The sequence below is a fragment of the Euwallacea similis genome, chromosome 28 (genome assembly GCF_039881205.1).
Source record: "Euwallacea similis isolate ESF13 chromosome 28, ESF131.1, whole genome shotgun sequence".
In the NCBI taxonomy this organism is placed as follows: domain Eukaryota; kingdom Metazoa; phylum Arthropoda; class Insecta; order Coleoptera; family Curculionidae; genus Euwallacea; species Euwallacea similis.
In genome coordinates this window covers 1996308-2018127 of record NC_089636.1, presented here as the reverse complement: position 1 = coordinate 2018127, position 21820 = coordinate 1996308, and the positions used below count along the sequence as shown (strand labels likewise).

General features: G+C 35.1%; 2 protein-coding genes across 2 annotated transcripts; both read right to left on the bottom strand.

The window, feature by feature from the left end:
* Positions 1–2340: 2340 nt before the first annotated feature.
* On the bottom strand, positions 2341–8558 carry Vha16-1 (Vacuolar H[+] ATPase 16kD subunit 1). The gene is made up of 3 exons (XM_066403168.1): positions 8346–8558; positions 4363–4552; positions 2341–3965 (listed from the first exon to the last, which is right to left on the bottom strand). The coding sequence occupies exons 1-3, from the start codon at positions 8428–8430 to the stop codon at positions 3758–3760; spliced, it is 483 nt and encodes a 160-aa protein (XP_066259265.1). The 5' UTR covers positions 8431–8558; the 3' UTR covers positions 2341–3757.
* Positions 8559–10048: 1490 nt separating this feature from the next.
* Trap1 (TNF receptor associated protein 1) lies at positions 10049–14273 on the bottom strand. Its single transcript, XM_066403081.1, has 13 exons — positions 14027–14273; positions 13293–13388; positions 12920–13161; positions 12791–12862; positions 12574–12734; positions 12172–12518; positions 11937–12120; positions 11703–11850; positions 11328–11452; positions 11035–11222; positions 10575–10806; positions 10444–10516; positions 10049–10242 (listed from the first exon to the last, which is right to left on the bottom strand). The coding sequence occupies exons 1-13, from the start codon at positions 14139–14141 to the stop codon at positions 10141–10143; spliced, it is 2085 nt and encodes a 694-aa protein (XP_066259178.1). The 5' UTR covers positions 14142–14273; the 3' UTR covers positions 10049–10140.
* Between the last annotated feature and the right edge of the window lie 7547 nt (positions 14274–21820).

The following is a 21820-nucleotide window of genomic DNA, read 5'->3' as shown; positions in this document are numbered from 1 at the left end:
ATTTTCAACATTCCATGTCAAACTTTCAAATTTAATACAGCATGGGGCACTCCTCTACCCAAACTGAAACCATAAGTCGTTTTTCCATGGTCATCCTCGACAGGCTCAATACCAACAATCGAAGATCTGCAGAATCTTCGCTGGTGAACCTACGTCGTTCCACACGCATCATCAAGCTCCCGAAAAATTACCAGTTCTTTGCCAAATCCATTAGAAACGACAAGACAACCAATTCTACTTTGAATAAAATGGATAATACAGAAATAAGTTCGAATTCGAAGGAGATGAGGCTTTTGCGACGCAACAGTATGTCCATTCCTGTAGCACATAATGTAGCTCAGGAGGTATCTGAGAATAATATAGATTTGGAGTTGGGGAAAGCACATAGATCGAATGCGGTGGAGCGTAGATGAAAGAAGAAAAGACTCCAGAAGAACGAGCGAGTGAATCTGTTTCAGAAACAAATAATGAGTTGCAGATTACGACTAAAGAGACTACCGTAATAATGGTTCATCAGTCAGTTACGAATATTGGTCGCAAGAATAAAAATGGCATTAATAATAGAGCCGGAATTAAGAAAAACCAATCGTTCCAGAAATTTCAATGAGTCATGAAAGCAGAATTTTGACGAAGAAGGCAATGGAAGGCTTATATTTGTAAGGCTAATATTCACAATATTTATGACCCTTTCTGGAATGGAGCAAGTTTCATTTTCAATTAATTTATTAAAGTTGTTATTAAGTACTTATTAAGTCTCTTGAATTGAGAGCTTGGAAAGTTCCAGAATTTAATAGGAAAATTTCTAAAAAATTCACAGAAATTTTGAAGAAATTTTCTGTCTTTAAAAATCTTTGAGATCTTCTAATATTTTATTGAAATTTCCCAGTTTGGAGAAGTTTCTGATGTATTCAAACGATTTCAGGATCTATCAGTTAACGGGTGTGAATGTGGCTTGTGAGTGTTTTTAAGACAGAAACAATTCACCATAATCTCCGCTATACTTTCTCATTACTTAATCATAATACAATAATGAAAAAAATGTTTTATTTCTCATTTGGAACCATTCCTGTTCAAACAGTAACTGCAATGCAAATGCAACTATAGATACATATATGTATGTAAACAATCTTATGTAAATTGTCACCTTTTGGCATTTAAATTAATTTTAGGTACTCACTTTATTATATCATATGGCATCTAGGGCACGAACATGCCTTTTAGTGCACAACGTTGTCAGTGTTTTAAAAAGAACAATTCCGATAGCACGTTTTACAGAGACCTCTGAAAATACACCGGCTAGGGCTTCGTTTACAGTAGTAATACTACAAAGATTAATAAGTTGGTCTTAAACTAAGCAAACTAGTATTGCCGTGACGTTTCGTCATGCATAAATAGTATATTATATACCAAGGTTGTGAAGTACATTATTATGACCCGAAGGTTAAGTTCCAATTTCCGAAACCCGCAATGCTGAGGGGTCTAAGACTTGAGGGTCATATCTTGAATCACAACATCAACAATTCATTTGATATTAATTTCCATGGCAAACAAAAATAAAACAGCAATGAGGTGATGATATTCCGGGCGATTAGCTCACTAGGTCAATAATGAGCTATATACATATTATTGTTGGGACCTGAACGTGAATATGGTTCCTATGAACTTAATTGCCCAAACGACTTACATAAAACAGAATTTCTTAAAGTTTTATACATAAATGAATCTTTCTAGTTTAGCCGTTGACTACAGCAATCCGAAAAAAGGGCAGACATTTGAAGTTGTTGAAATTGCGCTTAGTTTCCATAGAACTAATGTAAATAGTTAACCATTGTAGTGATTGACTACTGGTTCCCTCATAATAAATCAAGGTAAATACTTGCTTTCATTATGTAACTAGTTACCAAATGAACCCCGTTTAATCACTGGGAAAACTGTCACTTTATTAAAATTTGACAAAATCATGTATAAAACCCATTAGGAAAAGGTATTCTGCCCAATTCTATTTTTGGACTGAATTGTATAGCCAAAGTTTAAACTCCAGACTTGATGTATATCTTATTCAATGCCCGTCCCAATCTCGAGCTTAATTTCAAGCATGGCTCCACAGTCGTTGTCGGCCACATGCCCGGTAAATATAAATGGACGATAAACACTGTAAACAACTCGACCTACTCTATATGGGTACACTCGGCAATCACCCGACAACTGTGAATGTGTCTCTGGAAGAGTTAAAACTGAAAGAATACCACTGGGCGATTACTTTTACAAGTTGTTTAAACTCCGATTTGAGGTAGGTTCCTGCAACCGCACAAACGAGCTGGACTAAATGAAAAACAACAATTGATAAACAGAAATTGTAATGGAATGTACAAATTATTTATTTTCAACATAATTTTGCTGTTCCCTTCAATACAGAAACCATCCTACTACATCCTAACATTCTATAACAAGTTGGATGCCTTTTGCCCTTCTCCTTTTTACGCTTTGAAAACCGATTATCTCTTGTTGCACCAACCAGCCATGTCGGTGAATAATAAATTGTTGCAACGCTTTTGTGTATTACATTTGCGATTTGTCAATAGATAAATCATTTACGGTACAGAGATCAAGACAATTACTGATCAAATCAGCACCATGTTAAAAATACGGTAAACTGTAGTAAATTGTCATGACTCGAGGTGAAACCAAGCAAATGGTTTCTAAGAAATGAGCTGACAAGACAAAAGGCATCCACGACAAAGCCTCAACATTACATTTAGCTATGAGGTGGCTAAAATAAACAGGAAATATATACCATCTTAATGTTAGTAACGACAAACGGGGTTGAACGCACCCTTTCGGGTTCGTTGTCGAGTGAAGTTCAACCGAGTTTTCGCCCCGTCCGAGCTGAGCTACATCAGAAGCTAACACGAATAACTGGACATCAAACCATCGATACATTATGCCGCTATTTTATTTACAACAAATTTGTTAAGATAATCGATTTGAAATCGTCTAGAATGAGAAAAATTCGCCAGTAGCACGTGTAACTATGTTACTATTAAATCAAGTTATTTTAGGTTTAACTTAAGATAATCTAATACTGCAGATGCATTTTTCGAAAGATGGTATAGTAGTCGCTGCTCTTCTATTTCTATTACATAGTTTTACGATCATTGATGCATGAAATTAAAACATATATATATAGCACAACACATGGGACAATTTGAATTGTAAGTAGTGGAATCTAACAGTTGATGATATGTAGAACGAATGAAATCAAAGAGAACACCTTCAGCCTCTGAGGCTATAATGAATAACAAACGAGTTGACGTAGATCTACCAGACGACAAAAATAAAAATCTACTAAATACGTATCGACGAAATTAAAAATAAATTGTGCTATTTTCCAACTTTTATTCAAATAGGCGATCAATAGAGCGCTATTTTTTAAATATGTTTAACCTTAAGAAGAAATAAAGGTAACCTAGGTTCTAGAGACTATACAATAATTAGAAAGAAGTATACCTCGCGAAACTGACTAAAAATGATGTGAAAATGTATTTACAATACGATAAAGTCAGCACCAAGAAGCTTCGCATGCCGACTCTATCATACGCGCGTGGTCACGTTCGCTATGGTTTACATTTTTACATCTGTTTTTACACGATAACACTGAGAACAAAATTCGGTCGACCACGAAAGGTAATTTACTTTGAACGGGATACTTATGGAGGAGAAGGACCGGAAACTTTCAAACGATACACTAGGATGCGATTTAATTTTTGGTGTAAAGGAAAATAGCTACGATAAGACCATAAAGACCTAATACTTCGGCGAAGATAAGAATAAGAATCATTCCTACGAAGAGTCTCGGCTGCTGCGCTGTACCCCTTACACCGGCATCTCCCACTATACCAATGGCAAAGCCTGCGGCAAGACCAGAGAATCCTACTGCCAACCCCGCACCCAAGTGCAAGAATCCTCTGAAAAACAAAACAATACATTGTTATGATTTAAACAATTTCTTTGATTTGAAATCCCCCCCCCCCCCCCCCATCTCGAAAATCACTGAAACTGGCAGTATATTTCAATATCAGTAGGGATATTTGCTCTTTATGTAATTAATACCATTTATTTATTTAATATGTAGGGTGTTTCAGAGATAGCTTTGGATATGTTTTTATAAAAGAATTATTTAACTTTTTGTCATTGTCACTAAATCATGAATTTTATATCCACTACTATGTTCAGCTACCAGGATTCAGCAATGTTTGCCAATGCAGCTGAATAAAGAGAACCCACTTTTACTTTTTAACAAATTTAAATTACGTGAACATAATCTATTACGGGAACTATTTCCCAACTACCAAACACACTTACTTGTAGAGTGAATAAGTTGTGGGAGCGCCAATATTACCCGCAATAAGGATAGCTATAACCAACCCGTAAATGGCAATAATACCCGCCATAACGACGGGAATGATACACTTCATGATCAACTCCGGCCTCATCACCGACATGGCGGCAATACCGGTTCCTGATTTGGCTGTTCCATAGGCGGCACCGAGAGCTAAAAAATAAAATGTTTTAAACAGTCTTATTAACATCAGCATCATTAATTTATTTAGTAATTCTTTGCGTGTAGCTTAAACCTTCAAATTTGCCGTCACTTACGAGTGATGCCACTTGAATTAACTTTAAAATACTCGTTTAATCCAATTTAGCTGAACTCAGCATTCAAGCTTGGTGTAAGGGTAAATAATGAACGTTTTTCTTTTTTGTTTTTGAAGTTTCAACTTTGTATTGAGTATTATGCGAATAGCAAACATTAAGTAGTGATGACAAAATCGCATATATCAAACAGGCTAGACAAATGTTACAGACGCTTGGCACTAGGCCAGCTATAGGTCATTTGCAAGCCATTATAGAGATCCATCCTGAAATTGTTGAGGTGAAACCAAATAGATTGGTTATTTTGCTTTATGTGGCAGGTTCACATTTTTTTTTTAAATGAATTAAAAAATGTAATGAACAATTAATAACTTTGAAACCATCAAATTAAGAAAATTCATAATATTGCACATGACCTTTATAATACGCCAGGAAACTTAAAACTTTTATGTTGGATATTTCAGGTGAAAATGTATTTTTATCTGTGTTATTAGTGACTGTTTGTTTACGTTCAGAATGGTTAACTGATATAATCCAGTAACAACAAATTGTTATAGTAATGAATTTCTTTCTCAATCATTTTTCAGACTTTAGTCATCAGACGTTAACACATAATCTCTTTTCTTAATTACAATAGAGTATTGCAGTTCATCATGTGACATAGAACTTGTAAGTCGTAAATCCATCCACAAAAATCTTATCTAAGATAAGGCAAGCAGGTAATTACACACTTGTTCGTGGGAATTAAGTCACATGGAGATCGTCTTTACCGAGGTCATTACGTATTGACTGACTAAATATATATGAAGGGAGGTTTCTGAGATGCAATACTTGATGTAAAATTTAGAACATTTTTATTGAAAGGATTTTTACTGGATTAGGAAAAATTTACTGTGACATCACAGGTTTTCGTTTCTGTTTATGTCTTCAATCAAACGGATGTAAATTGAAATGTACGAGTGTTATGCCATAGTTAATCTTAATTTTGTAAATCATAGTATGGATAATTGAATAATTATTCAATTTTTCCATACTATCAAATCAGTATCTTCCTAGCTCTTGGTTACTGAAAATTAAACATACTGAGTACTTCGACAAAAATATAAGATTAAAACAGATGGTTTGAATCATATCTCACAGACTGTCACCAGGAATATATCCAGGGTTCTGTGCATGGCCCACTCCTGTATTTGAACAATATTGTAAATCCCGTGAAACACAAATTCTATTTGCTGAAGACACAACATAGTGCAGGGAGGATGTGGAGGAGTGGAGTGCAGGGGTCCGCAGTGCACTTATAAATTTTTATGCTAGCTGTAAAGGCATATGGCATACAGAGCTATAAAGGTTTTCAACTGATTACCTAACTGAAGTAAACAACTATTCAAAAAGATGTCAAAACCTGGCTCCCTAGTAAATCCTTATACCTATAATTTTAACTTCAGAGACTGACAATTTAACCTTTTCATTTGCAAAATAAGTGTTATTGTCGTATACAAATTGTTTATCATCTGCACATGTTTTTGATGTTGCTTGGTTACTGTGCTGTAGTATTGTTATTATTACTACTATTATTATTATTATTATATTGTAATCTGTATAAACTTTTCTAGTAATGGTCTTCAGCTGAATGTATCACAAACACAATTTTTAAGATTGGAGATTCATAAGGATAATAAATACTATCAATTTTGAAGATTCAAACATTGAAAATTTTGAAAGAAAACCTGATTGAGGGAAACATATTGATAAGTTTGCCTGAGATGTAGCGAGATAGTCCAATGTGCTAAGAATGATTGCAACTATGTGGAGCTCAGAGTAGCTCTGGTTTATATTATTTCTTATTAGCACTCCTGTATCATATATGAAATACTATTCTGGGCAATTTAGTGAAAAGCATAATATTTTTCCTACAAAAAGCTACCTAAGGAATTTTTACATTAACAAATTCTTGTTACCTTATTTTTATTCAAAATTACAATCAACATCGCCCAGCTTTTACATCTATGAATGTATCATGTTTACAAGGAATAACTACCATCTTTTTAAAAACTTAGAGGGCAGAAATCATCATGATATCAAGAGTAGCACCATTTTGATGAACAATAGAACAAATAGTGATGTAAAATGTTCATACTTAGGTACAACATAGCAGAATCATAAAGAAGCAGGGTGCTTCTTTATGATGAGGACCCCTTATTTGTCAAAAAGATTATTTACACATGCAAAATATTGTCCTTCCAGCTACTAATAATAAAACTATTTTGAAACTCAGATGACAGTTATTTTCATTAGGACTATACATAACTATATCATATGACCAGGCTCACATCACTAAAAGGAAACTATATGTTTATTCATAGGAATATTTCCTGCAATAATATTGAATATTCAGAAAAGAAATTTGAAACATTTGCTTGTCTCTACTACCTCATTGAAAGGCACATAAAAATAAGAAGAGTCATCACCACTCATTGGTATATTTTTTCTCAATTTTTTTATGTGGATAAAATGAGTCTGAGTTCATTCCCTCAAGTCATGTTTGCATTCTTTAGTTTGTTCATGAATAACCTGTTATCAAAACTAAAAGGAAATGGGAGATATAGGTAAATATCTCAGAAAGAAAATCATGTGACATGATGGATCCAATCACATTTTCTACAGTAAATATAAATATCTGGATCTAGCACTAAAGGGGCGTCATGGGTAAAATAAAAATCCTGAAATTAAGTAACTAAAAATCCTCATTAAGACAAAAGCTACAACTGAAACCAACCCAATAGTTACTTATTTCAATTGATTTCCATTCACAAGACCAATTCATGTGATTCAATGAGGAGCCTTGAAGTCACATGATTTGGTTAGGATCATGAGATTTCAAGTTCCCATCCTTCTAAATAGTCTTTCATAAAATTTTACGTGCAAATTTCAAGATTTTTTGTAAAACTGAAAAAAGCATAAAGGCCTTTAATACCAGATATTTACATATAAGTGAAACTGAGTTTAAATAGGCTTTTTGAGTGGCTGCAATTGAATCTAAAGAGAAGTCAATTAGAGGTACTTGAATATGTGCTAATACATATCTAAATACAGCATAAAACTGAACTAAGCATGTCAGTTCTTGAAATATAAGTAATCAGGTACTAGAAAGTTATTGTCCTAAACATGGCAGGTGAGTAATTAATGGTATTTGTACAAAAGTGCCACTTCAGCGAAACAATTACAAAATAATATTTCATTGATTAGACTGGTGGTGCTTAAAAATGAATAAGAATAATGATTTTCCCAATTCCTTGAGGGTGGGTCTAAAAACATGTGACCATTCATTCAATGAGGTCAATGAGAGTCAAGAACTAAGTAAAATGCATCCTAAAGGAGAGTTTTGGAGAAAAATTAGCAGGACAGAAGAGAATGTTAAAGGCATTGATTTTTGAGACGACAAAGGCTGGATCTGTGTATAATCTTGGCATATGACCCGCACTACGCCCATGAATAGATTCAGAATAAAGTGGAATTCCCAGGCAAAATCACAACGAAACGTCATAAAAACCACACTGAAATTGGCTCCAAAGGGTCGATTATTAAACTCAAATGCTGAATTTAGCAAAATAAAGTAACTAACTAGTAAAAATGTGAATTCATCATATAAAATCGATAACGTAGCGGCAAGGCAGGCTAGAAGTTATACATACCGCTGAAAATAATTGCTGACGCTGCTCCCATAACTCCAAAGAAAGGTCCGTAGACTGGATATTGTTCTGATAGTGTTTCAGACATGGTGTTAACTTATTTGGGGGAGTATTTACAGGTCAGAACGGTCTCAAAAAGTGCACGACACGGCACGGAACCAGCGAACCCACTGTGACAAATATGGCTTACAGGACTGCCACCAGCAAGAATGGGTCATATGACGATAAGAAAATGTTCAGGTGGAGTGCGAGAAAACTCGCTACTCCTATTGGCCCGATTAAATTTTAAGGCCGATTATCAGCCAATCACGTGCCGGCGAAGCAGTCGAGTGATGATGTCACGCTTTTACGTCAAACAAAATGCTCATTATTTCATATAAGTAAACTGAATTTTCACATTTTAAAATAATTTGAGGAATTTCTAAGGTCTATATTATGTAATTTTTATTGAATTTCGCCTATTTTTCCTGTAAAAAGTTTATGTGCCAGTCACATGACAGTCGAGTATGTCCGTTTCCGGTAGGTAATTTTCTGGCGGCAAGTTTGAATGTGTATTGCAATGCAATTGACTATAACTTACTTTCAAATGAATAATTAAACCTTTTTTATTTGGTTTTACACAGAAACAAACTTAAGTAGGTAAGTGTTTGCAGCTAAGTGTTGCACCCAATTATTGATCTATCAATTGAAAGCATATCAAGTTTAAGTTCAGATTAAACTTAAGGACCCACCTATTTGAAATTGTAGGTACATACTTATAATCGCTTATTTTTCACTCAATATATAATAACGGGTGATCATAAAAAAAAAACATAGTAGTAGTAGTAGTAGTAGTAACAGTAGTAGTACCATCAAATACCTGACAATTAGATAACAATTGATAAATTTATCTTGAAGTTTTTTAACGCTCATTTTTTATTTAATATGTATCTATCAACTTTAAAACGATATACTTAAGATATATATGTAATACATACTTATTCAAGTATCAAAAGTACCTAAATCTAATTTTAAATAGAAAATGTTTGCAAGCTACTTAAGTATTTATGATAAAATAAGAGAGAAATGGGGCATATAAAGTTTGCATTTAAGTAATTAGTTTTTTTTAACAAAAATTTCACTAAGATGATGTACATTAGCGTGAAGTTTTTTTGCTGAACAGCTATAAGATAGTATATTTACTGTAGGCACCCGTTTGATCGCATTTAAATGGTTACAAAATCCAAATAAATCCAAGGTTTCAGGTTCCACTACTTGCCTATAGTTGCTCAGCAAAAAATATTGCTAGGCAAATATTTTGGATTCGAATTAGGGCTCGTCTCACAAATTACATTGCACGTTAGTGACATAAAAACGTGTCATAATTAGTAAAATAGTTAAATTGAACCCAAAGGAAGAAATAATTGTAAATAAAATGTTATGCAAAAGTTTAATTAACACTTAATATTCCTTCATTATTCTGTCAAGAACGATTTCGATCTTGACAGTATGGTGTTTATCGATTTACATAGGATTTTACAAAAATGTGCTAGATAATTACAATTTTCAAAACCTAACTATAGTTTCTTTCTTCCCTTTTAATCATGGAAATTATTTCCCTCCTTACGTGAGGCGGGAAAGTAATGAGATTCAAATTTCAATCTTGAACTTTTTTTACTTTTGAGTTTAAATTCACTTACCTTAGCGAACGCTATAAAACAACTAACTGATTCATTGAAGTATTTATTTTCACTTTATACAAAAACAGGAATGGCAATATTACCTAATATATATACATAGACATATAATTTTTTTTGTATCAATGTTTATCTAACACTTTGGCGAGCAAATCATTCATGGACGTCAATAGCACTCTTGGATCTTCTACTAAACCAGCTCCAACCATAGAGTTGGCGAATAGCTGTAACAAAGAAGTTAAAAAATAAAATAAATTGTTTAATAACTTGGTTACACAGGTTGTTTTAGGAAAAAATATAGGGTCAGAAAATTAAAATAAATAAAATAATCCTATAATTCTATAAGTTTCGTTTAACATTTGGCTTGAACTCTAATGTCATAATGCTATATATATGTATATATATATAATTTTTACAATACTCACTTGTTTCGCCAAAAGTTCCGCCAACTCAGGATCGCTACTCTTCAGTTTATACATTTTTTTAATAATTGGATGGCTGAAAATTCAACTATAAATTACAAATTATCGATGACAATAACAATTTTTCAAATTACGTGGGATTAATTTCAAACTGCGGTTGTAAAATAGCATATCGGCGATCTTCTGGTAAGCCGTGGCTCTGCGTCCTGATGAAATGTCGCGCCGCTGCCATTTCTTCCACTGTTACCACACATGGATGGCTTTCTAGTCTAGTTGTGGCATTTACTGACATCACTTTACCAGCCAGTTTTTCTTTTAACCAGTCTGAGAGTTCATTTATCTCGCTTCGTTTCAGACTATCTTCTCCTGCATATGAATAATTAAAATTAGAGTTCGAATTTTTTTGCTTATGTGTTGTGGATATCCTTGCTACAGAAACACCTCAATATATGAGAAAACTCTTAAGTTTATTCTTATCTCAAGAGATATTCTTTTAGGCAATGGAAAACGTAATTATAAACATAACAACATTTTCCGAGATATGGGCCCCATATCCTATTCATATCCCTTATCCCCAATTAACTTTATACAGACCTAAGTTAGTGAGGTCATTAGCAGCCTTGTCATCTCTCATATCCTTTTCAACCGAAATAAGCTTGTAGCCTTGGAACTGTTGCAATTGCATTAGCACTAACTCATCGTAGGGCTCATAACAGAAGAGCACTTCCTGCTGCTTCTTTTTCAATGATTCATAATAAGGCGATGATTCTGCCAAATTACGGCTAAAACATATGAGAGTATTTGTCTTAACCTAGTGGAGAATGGGGGGCAACTGACTTAATGAGATCGTCTGCGATTAGTTATTCATTGTCTATAACAAAACGAACCTTGGGGCGGCCAGATAAAATATAGTCCGTCCTTCCTTGGCTCTTGTAATATAATCGGAAAGCGTGATTTTTTTCTCCGGCTCCAAATGAGAAGATTCAAAAAGAAGAAGCTTTGCCGCATCTTCCTAAAACCCAAGCATATCATTCTTCACAGCAATGCGATTTTTTAGGAGATTTGTAACAGAAGTTAGAGTTTTCTAGGGTTTCATATTTTTGTTTAGTTGTTTATCTTATTTTGTCATTTTATGTATGTGATTAGTGGATGCAATTGAATTATCTTTTACACGGATGTACCTACCATATGATGTATTTCAAGTATTTATTATTATTCATTTAATATGACTTTATTTAGTTCTTCACAGTGATACTCCTTACCTTTTCTGTCTGGTTGTGATTTGTTATAATTCCCTCCTTGATAAAAATTCCATAATCCTGGTAAAACTTTTCATATTCTGTTTGATCCTTTTTAAGCTGATCAATCAGAAATTTTGTAACTCTGCCTGTTAGAACATCTCTTAGCTTTCTGAAAGGATACAAAAGAGTAAGCTTGAATCATTAGAATAAAACCTCTATATTGCCTTTTAATAGATGGCTGAACACCAACATTACCTTATCAAATTACTATTTTGCAAAAGCTCCCTACTCAAGTTTAAAGGAATATCCTCCGAATCGACTACCCCTTTCACAAATCTCAACCATTTTGGTAAAATATTATCGGTCCTGTTCTTAATCAGCACCTTCTTGGTGTATAAAGCCACCCCTGATTCAGTTTCCCTGGACATTTCAAATAGTCCTGCAATACATATAAATTTAAAAAACATTTTTTGAGACATTAAAGTAATACCTGGTTTCCCTTCAGGGAAATACAATAGAGCGGCAATAGACAAAGGAACGTCAGTCTTATAATGCAAAATATATCGTGGGACATCATAGCTACCGCTAATGAACTTATAAAAGTCAATATGCTCATTGTTATTAACGCTTTTCGCGTCTTTAAGCCACAACGGTTGAACAATGTTTGCCTTTTTGCCATTCAAATATATGGGACTTCCTACAAAATTGCTGTATTTTGTAATAATGGCGTTAATTGTGTCATCATCAGCAAACTCTCGACAATCTCCTTTCAAATGTAAGATGATTTTCGTGCCAAATGACACACCTTCCGCCGGTTGAATTTCATAATTTCCCGTCCTAGATAAGAATTTTTTTATTAGTAGATTATACACTGAAGACCTGAATATTATACCCATCAGACGTCCATTTCCAACCATGCTCATCTTTGGAACTTCTGGTGAATACCTCCACCTTATCAGCCACCATAAAAGCACTGTAAAAACCCACTCCAAACTGACCAATTATATTGTTGTCTCCAGTAGCTTGCTGTTGTTTTACTTGCTCAATGAAAGCCTGAAATGAGCAATTTAGATTATGATTAAAAAAAAAGTTGTATAGGTAAGAAATACCTTGGACCCAGATTTGGCAATTATGCCCAAGTTTTGCACCAATTCATCTTTTGTCATACCAATACCAGTGTCCTTAAATAATCAAATTGAAAGTAACAAGCAAAAAAAGATTCTGAAGTCAAGCCTTACTTGGATGGTAAAAGTTCGAGAATTTTTATCTGTCGATATGTGTATTTCAAGAGAACGATCTTTGTCTGAGATTTGCTGACCCTCACTTTCAGATAATGCAATGTACTTAAATTTTTCTAAGGCATCACTGGCATTTGATATCAGTTCCCGAATGAATACTTCTTTTTCTGAATAGAGAGATCTGGCCACTATATCAAGCAACATTCGAGTTTCAGCCTGGAATTCATGTTTTGAGCTTTCACCTATGAAGAAAATTCTAATGAATGCTTATGAAATATTATAATCTTCTAGTACATAATGATTTATGAATTTGAGTATTTTAAATAACCCAAGTTTCTGAATTTTGTATAAAACAAAATCACCTTTTACTTACCAATAGTTTTCTCAGTATTTTTAATAATTGAGTGATAATCATCTTTATCATTAGTTTGTGTTTCTGTATGCTGGAACCTGGCATGGATTAATAAACCTAAATATCAATAAATTCATAGTACACTAAGATCAACACAAAAAATGTAAATTTTTGAGTTTGTTTTAATTAAATTATTTGCAAGAAGTCTCAAACAAGGATTAAGAAGCCTTACTATTATAAAAAACAATTTATTTTTTTTTACTTTTTAAAATTGTAATATGCATCTTTTTCTTAATATTCAAAAACAGCCACTTTTTTTATTGACTTTCATTAAAAAAGTTTTTCCTATACATATTACTCAATATTATCTTCTGTAAGTATCCACATTGAAGTGGATCAGGGACCAACCTATTCTCTAATATGTTCTTCAATTAAATTGATCTTTTTCTTAAAATTTCATTTTTACTAATTACCAGAAGACCTTGTACCAACAACTAAATTGTATCTTGATTTAGTAACTCGCTTTAGCTACTTAACACATACAAACTCGGTTTATTATTGATGTTGGTACTCTTAATACTGATGAGGCAAAAGGTTGACATTCAGTTAAACACTTTTCAGTACTTACTGAGTCCGACAACTGAACCAAAACACTATAATGTTTAGTAGTAAAAAATGTGTATTGTTATTTATTTGTTTAAGTCTTCTATTTTTTGTACTTCTTAGGTGTCACTCTTTATCGGAATTTATCTTACCGGTGTGCCTCTGTTCTTTATAAATGTAATTGCGTATTCTACTTGTACTATTTTCAGCATATTTTAGGAAGTTCCTTGTGGCGGTGAGTCTCGCAATTCGTGTCACTGACGACATTATTTTAACTGGTTTATTTGGGAAGTTTTACGGCGGAAAATTACAGATAATCGTGGAAATTTCCGCGATCTTAATTTTATTTCCCTTTTAACACAAATAAAATAAGGTTATTAGACCGCTAACCACACTTTCGTATCGATCATCTGAGTGTTGATGATCATTCCGGATTTGAATATTACAGAAACCTTTAAGCTACTTCATTCATTACTCCTTTTACTATTTCCCAGCAGATTGCGCCAACTCTGTCATTGAATGTTTAGCTCACCTCGGTCGCACTGGCCCGTCAGAGGGAACCACTATCCAGGTCCGACTGGGAGACTGCGGGAGGTGTTCAAGTTGTTGCGCGACGACATTTTTTGCGATAAAGACCAATAAAAAACAACAAAATTTTTCTTTGAAACCATTCCGTTATTTCACATACATATTGCACAATTCACAGATTGCCGGGATATCATTTTAAATTTGGCATATCAACTAAATAATTCTCCAACTGAGAAACGAGACAGCGACGCCTAATGACTGATTTAAGTAACATGATAATCAAACGGATTCTTTAAACAACCGACAATCAAGAGAAGCGCGCATGCTGTAACGCTGTTCGGCGCCGAACAACGTTACAATTTAGATTTCGTACAGATTTTAACATACCGTTGCATGATGAGCAACACAAGGAAATATTAATTCGGACCGTGGCACGGGCGCATTTGCAGACAAGTTCGAAAATTAATTCTGTTCTGCAAACTGGTAGCGCTGTTTCTATTACTGGTCGGCATTTTTTTTAACATCAAAGGAAATAAGGCGGTTGAAAGTTTGGCGGGAGCCAAAACAAAACCACGAACAAAAGGCAGTTAGCTAGCCAGCGCAGGGAGGACTTTTGTAATTTTTTTCTTGAATTTGAATGTTTACTTTGCTAACGTACAATCTGAAAAGAAGTGTCTCCAATTAAATGCTCGATGTTCTGACATCAAAAATAAGAGTTGTTCTGGAAGTCTCAACGATTTAAAACGTATCAAGAATAAAAGGATTTTACTCGAAATTCCTTCCAGTTAGACTTTTCCCTTTTTAAATTGTCGGCTCTGAAGAACTAAGATTTTATAAGAACAACACAAACATGCTCCGTTTTCGCGTTCGCTTCGCGCTCGCTTATCTGCACTGACCAGCAAATACTCGCGTAACATTGCAACGTTCAGTTACAACTCAATCGCGAGCTTTAGTATATTCCGTTTGCGGTTCCGTTTGCTGATCCGTTCGTTGCGTTCTTCGTGTTCGGCGTAATATCTGTACGAAGATTTCAACTCGATTTATACATTTTATTCGTCAAAATCGAGAACCACGTTGAGGCTGTTTACAGTTCCGTTCGCCTGTCAGTTCCTTGTTTCTCTGATTATTCGACATAATGTTCGGGCCCGTGCTAAGTTTTACATTTACGGCACTCGCGGGAAAAATCATCGATGTCCTCGTATTACATCGCAATATCTCTTATTTAGTAAAAATGGACAGTCCGGGAAACAGCCTTTTTTTGCATTGATTGTAGCCACGATTGTGCGACATGTGCAATCCTCATATCATTAGCGAGCCATCAAGGCTTAATTATCACATATCATTAATCAGTGATACATAAACGATGAAGCTGCGGCCTGAATATTCGTTTTTCTATTAAATCTCCCTTTTTGAGACCCAAAAGAATGATACCCTTATGAATAAAACCCTATGAAGTTTTACCCTTACGATTTGCACTATAAAGAGAGGGTAACGAAATTTCCGCAATAGTCCAGCGTTGATTTGAATGCGATTTGAATAAACGGCATTATTTTGGGATTTTAAGGGGTGTTCCTCCTCTACCGGACCACCATTCGTGTTAACGTTTTGCAGCTGCTGTTATTTATTAGTCAACTTTCTGCAACGCATATTTTTGCTGGTCAAGTGAGGAAATAAATTAGCTCTAGTGTTTCAGAGAAGTTCGTTATTCGAAACCGAGGAGGACTTTCTTATGCACAAAAGCCTCCTAATACACCATAGAAACAGGTCATTTTTCGTTCAAGCGGCCGAGAATCTTAAACCCAGTTTCTCGCAATATAATACAAGAAAGCGACACCAAGCACATAAATCTATTCCTCGTCAAAGGACATATGCAACTGCAAGGATTTCTTCTACACACCCCCAGCACAATGGGTTAGATAATTCTTCTAACCCGGACATTTATTATTTGGTATTGTCCGGCAAAACGCCCGGCTCCTGTTGCCCTTTGGCTATTAATTTTTTTCAAAGATATAGGTATATCTTTAAAGCCATTTATAACCCCTTAGTTGACATTGATGATCGTTCCCATTTTCGGTTTCTCTTCCGTTGTTGCCAATTTTATTGTCACACGTTTCGATTAGGACTTCAGGCCTCCTCAGCAACCTCTGAGTGGAAAGTTGCTAAGCCAGTGAGGTATTGCCCATTGCCAAGTAATGCGGACGTTTTCGGATAACTTCGGTTTAAAAACCTTTATCAACCCTTAAAATTTAGGGCTATACTATTTGGCAACACTGGATCCAGTTTAAGGGTTTTGCCAGGAACATAGGAGATGTCCCGGGTGCCAGCACGTTTAACTCTTGTTAATGATGTTTGTTTTGTTTCCTCTAAGAGGATGTCTGGCAGATATTAATGGTATTAATGTCCACTTGCAAAGTTAATGATGTCCGATGTCGTCTATTATTAGTGGAGTTTCCAAAAACGGCCAAATAAAAGAACTTCTCGACGAAACGATGCTGGACACGGTATTAACGAATAAAGAAAAGGAGACCTGTGGATGACGTCTCGTTTGTTGTACGTTGCTGGGAGATGTTTTAAATTTCAGTATAAGTGGACGAACGTTGTTTCTGTAAGGAGTTACACCCTTTGGGACTGATCAATCCAGATCAAGGTGTGCACCATCACGTTATTTGGAAGTGACCGTAAACGGGGGATAACTTACTTAGGACACCCCGACATTTTACTACGTCGACTTGAAAAAGAAAGTGAAAGGGAAAACTCCCTGCAAACACTCCTGCGCGGTTTAGGTGCACAAAATAATATTTCAACGCATTTGTGTCAATGATTAATTTTCCCGGTTCCGGTTTTGACTCCCGGCCGCAAGAAGGGCAAGAACTTATTAACAGTACAATCATCATTTACAGCTTCCCAGGATTAGCAAATCTGCGCTTGTAATACTCATATACAGTGTGACACATTAAACACCCTTATAAAATACGCGTTTATCGGTCGTTTTTTGAAAAAAAAAATTAAGCGGGAAAAATTTTCTTCAGAGAGGAGTGTCACATATTTGCTACAAGAACTATATTATTTTTTAAGAATGAAAATGAAAGACGTCGTAATAGCGATTTTTTTTGCAAAAAATCTGTGAATACCACTAGGTTAAGCAACCTCTGAAATTGGTTAACTTTCATTAAAAAATATACCATATTAACACTTCTCTGGAAAAATTAAAAATCGCATTTTTCTTATGATTTTATTCCGCTTGAAGTTATGGAATAAAAAGTCAATAACCAATTTTTATTCGGAACAACACTCAACAAAATTTTTGGAGCCCAAAAAGAGAAATCAAATATAATCAAGTCCTTGTTGCTTCCATCAATCCGCCGTTTATAGCAACATACCTTAACATTTTTTTCGTATGTTCGTGATTATTTTTCCTGCCTGTTCTGGGGTAACATTTGCAAATTTTTCTGTTATTTTCGCACGTAATTCTTCTATTGACTGGGGTTTTCCTTTATAAACATCTTGCTTAAAGACGCCCTAAAGGAAAACGTCAAGTGGCTTCAGGTCCGGTGACCTTGGAGGACATTCAATAAGAGGATTGTTTTCTCTCATTTCCATCGATTTTTAAAATTTTCATTCAGCGATTCCCTTCCCTCTTCTGCATTATGTATATTACTAATTGAAACTTCAAATTCAGGCGAACCAGAAGTGGCAAGTCAAGCAGTGCGGTCCAAATTCATTTCTACTGAATGTTCAAAAACAGATGTCCATTTAAGTTGGCCTTAAAGAAGAAAGGAGCAATAATTCTATCTTGAGGCATTCTGCATCATACATTTATTTTATGTGAATATTGTCTTTGCGTTTATGGCTCACTCAAAATTTTCAGTAGCTCAATATCGGGAATTTTGAGGTGACATTATCTCATTTGTGGTAAATGTGGCCTCATCACTGAACAAATTTTCCCTTAAGAAGTTCTTATTTTCCAGGTATTCGCTTCTCCTTGAATTTACAATTTCACTCTTCCTTCCTCATCTCCCATTTCAGAAAGATGCATAAATTTAGACTCAAAACACTCTTACAAAAGACCTTCTACCAATTTCTCTAGGAATATTTTAGTATACACTAGTCGCTCTAAAACTGGAGTTAATATTATTGAGAAAATATTCCAATATTCGCTTATTATGTCTATTCCTAGACGTGAATTATTCCTGTTTTTGAGAATATGCCTTGATGGAAGGGTCTGATCGGATAGAATTAATGGTTTTCTAGCATGTAAACGTATGATAACTTTACTTGTCGCATTTACATGAGTTCTGTAAAAAGAACTCTGATTCAATGCGGAGTCGTCAAATATTGTCTAATAACGCGAGTTCCCTGAAAACTTATACAGGGTGGCCCACATTTGGTGCAGAATTCGATGACGTCAAAGTTATTACAGATACTGATTTGGAGCAAAATTGATGTCATATCGGATGACTTGGACTACTTTTAAAACATGGCCAAAATATTGTATCTTGTTATAATTGAAATAACCCTGCAAGAAATGTGAGGAGGTCCCCAGATCGACGTCCGGCGTCCCGAGATCCATCGATAAAGGCGTCATCGAGTGACGCAACTCCATGACGCATTATCTGCCAAAAAAGCCCGTCGCAATTTCGCCCCTTGCCAATACGACCCTCTGGGCAGCAGTTGCATATCGATGTGCACCCTCTCGCTAAGGGTTGTCCACTCTGTCTTTGTAATTTATGGCCATCCGCTGGACCTCGTCCACATAAAGGGTGTCTCTCTGCAGCCGGCCCCATAAAAAATATCCCTCTGCACGTAACGATAGCGCCATTTTTCTGAAAAGCGACCCTTTTGCTAATCTCTGATGGACATTGTACAGTGTTCAATGCACTTATAAATTTCTTTGTATGGTAAGAAAATATGAGGAGTCTTGGAGAAATTTGCGGAGGTATCTACCTGACGTATGTGCACATCTTATGAGGGTCGGCGGTATAAAGTAAGAGAAAGAGAAAGTGTTAAAAACTCTTTATTTCCATATCTTTGTCGATGATCGAGTTACACATACTTACACGCAGGATTACAGATCGGTTTGCTGTAAATCCGTTTGCCGCAAAAGGTGAATGAAAAAGCATTGTTGTTGCGGTGTGTCTGTCATTATTATGAGGCTCGAATAATCCTTTGAATACCTCAGCAGGCACAATGGCGAAATGTGGCCTTTTGGTGTAAGTCAACCGAATAAATATCAGTCACAACCTTGTCAAAATCCTTTCTCTATTGTGGCCCTATGTGTTACTTGTACCGAAACTGTAAAGCCGATTCTTCTTCATCTCCACGCCAAAACCACCATTTAAGCCTCCAGCAAACGAAAAGGTGGGAGGGGGTTAAGTGTTCTTTGCGATTCATAAAATATTCATTAAATATTTACGAAACTGGCACGAAATGGGTTTCATTTCGTAACTTGTTATATATGGTGTGTCACCGGATGGGGTTTCCAAGAGGAAAAAGTTTCTTATTTTTCATTTTACAAGAAAAATGTAGTCTTTATGAAAGTTTTTGCTTGTTCCAAAATGATTCAATCAGTTCTCACCGTTTCAGTTTTCCTTTTCGTTACAGAGAAATATCGAAAAGTAGGTCCGAAAATGAATTTTCGTTTTCATGGCAGCCATAAATAAGACTGAAATTAAACGACAATATTGTCGAAAGAGCAATGGATTTACCTTGTACAGTGCCATAGCATAGGCGATAAAGCAATTCGTCGAATTAACCAGAAATTTAATCAAAAGTTTCGGTATATTTACATCTCAAAATGTGATGCATAAAAATCCATTAACAAATTCGTACCTACTGGCTCCGTATTAAAAGTAAAGAAAACTAAGATAGCCCGACATGAGGATTACGCTGGAGCTCTTATTATAATGAATGCGGTTCAAGATAATCCAAAGTTTTCTTTACAGCGAAGAAATCGCTTGAATTAGGAATAAGTAAAAACGCATATACAAAAGCATTGAAACAATTGAAAATTAATCTTTTCAAACCAACTTTTAATCATGCTTTACAGCTAGAAGATCAAGCAAAACGTTTTGATCTTTGCTTGTAGATGGGCTCTCAAATCATGGATAACCAGTATTTTTATCGGGACATTGTATTCTCTGATGAAGCCACGTTCTCCATCAATGGTACTGTTTCATCTCAGCATGGAAGGTACTGGAGTCTGTACAATCCCTATTTTCGAATCGCTCGTAATATTCGGCTAAAACGAAAATTGATTTTTGAGACTTAAAAAAACTTTCACCTAATTGCATCAATTTTTCGAAATTTTTCTGTAACGAAAAGGAAAACTGAAACTGTGAGAACTGATTATATTTCTGTGATATATTTCGGAACAAGCAAAAATTTCATGAAGAAGACATTTTTCTCGTAAAATGAAAAATAAGAAACTTTCTCTTCTTGGCATTTCCATCCGGAGACTACTGTGTAATGAGAGCAGGTACTTTCTTTTTATAACTCAGTTAATAAATAGGGCTAAAAGCAGCAAATGGTTGTTGTGGTTTTACTCGTACAGGGCGTAGTTTGAATACGTTCTTTATGCGTGGAAACATTATGGGAATTTCCAAAAATTGAAGTTGTTTTAAATTGGAACTTGTCTTGCGGTTTTAATACTGTGTGAGGTGATTGTAAAGATTCCAGAATTATTCAGGTATTCAATTTAAAGAATCTACGAAGTTTTTTCATCAGGTTATCGACATAGTCTTGAAGGAGGATAATATTGAGCTATTCCAAAAATTAAAGGTGCTCTAAATTCGAGGTTCTTCTGAGAATTTGCTATTACTTGGGAAGATTTTAAAGTTTACAGGATTGCTCCAGAATTCATCGGAATTTGTGGAAATTTCAGGGTTTTTCCGCCAATCCATTCTTTAAATTACGAAAAAATTTATTTCCTTATTTTTTTCTTGACTTATGTACAGCAAAAATAGGAAAAATAACCATCTATGAAACTTGCTGAGATTCCATTTCCCGTAGCTCGTGTCCTTAGCGATTAATAAAATATTTACTAAATTTTGGCGAAACGGTAAACGAAATGGGTTTCTCTTCCGTAACTAGTTATATGTATAATGAAAGCTCTCTCCTCCCATAGAACCTCGTTCATTACGCAAAAAGCCTATTTATTTCCCAACTGACTGTAGAAAGACCCATTTCCGCGATTCCTTAGCATAAAAGGAAAAAACACACTCCACTTTGATATGGGCGTGCAAAATGATGCACTTTTCGCCCGATGGCAGTGGTTACCAAAAACCAGTTTTTATGCCCTCAAGTATCTCTGAAATCTTAGAGACCTGATATTTCCAGTGCTAGTATTGCACCTTGGAATCGATCTGAATCATAATCTGCATTTTGCCCAAAACATTTGCGTGCGACTTTTACGACTTCAA

What these genes read in the sequence shown, in the direction of transcription:
- Vha16-1 (XM_066403168.1), bottom strand. Translation starts at nt 8,430, where the DNA reads ATGTCTGAAACACTATCAGAACAATATCCAGTCTACGGACCTTTCTTT. An exon ending in GTCAGCAATTATTTTCAGCG is followed by an intron (nt 4,553 to 8,345) that starts GTATGTATAACT and finishes TTTATTTTTTAG; the next exon opens with CTCTCGGTGCCGCCTATGGA. An exon ending in ACAACTTATTCACTCTACAA is followed by an intron (nt 3,966 to 4,362) that starts GTAAGTGTGTTT and finishes TTTGTTTTTCAG; the next exon opens with AGGATTCTTGCACTTGGGTG.
- Trap1 (XM_066403081.1), bottom strand. Translation starts at nt 14,141, where the DNA reads ATGTCGTCAGTGACACGAATTGCGAGACTCACCGCCACAAGGAACTTC. An exon ending in AAATACTGAGAAAACTATTG is followed by an intron (nt 13,162 to 13,292) that starts GTAAGTAAAAGG and finishes TTTTCTTCATAG; the next exon opens with GTGAAAGCTCAAAACATGAA. An exon ending in TTTCCCTGAAGGGAAACCAG is followed by an intron (nt 12,121 to 12,171) that starts GTATTACTTTAA and finishes TATGTATTGCAG; the next exon opens with GACTATTTGAAATGTCCAGG.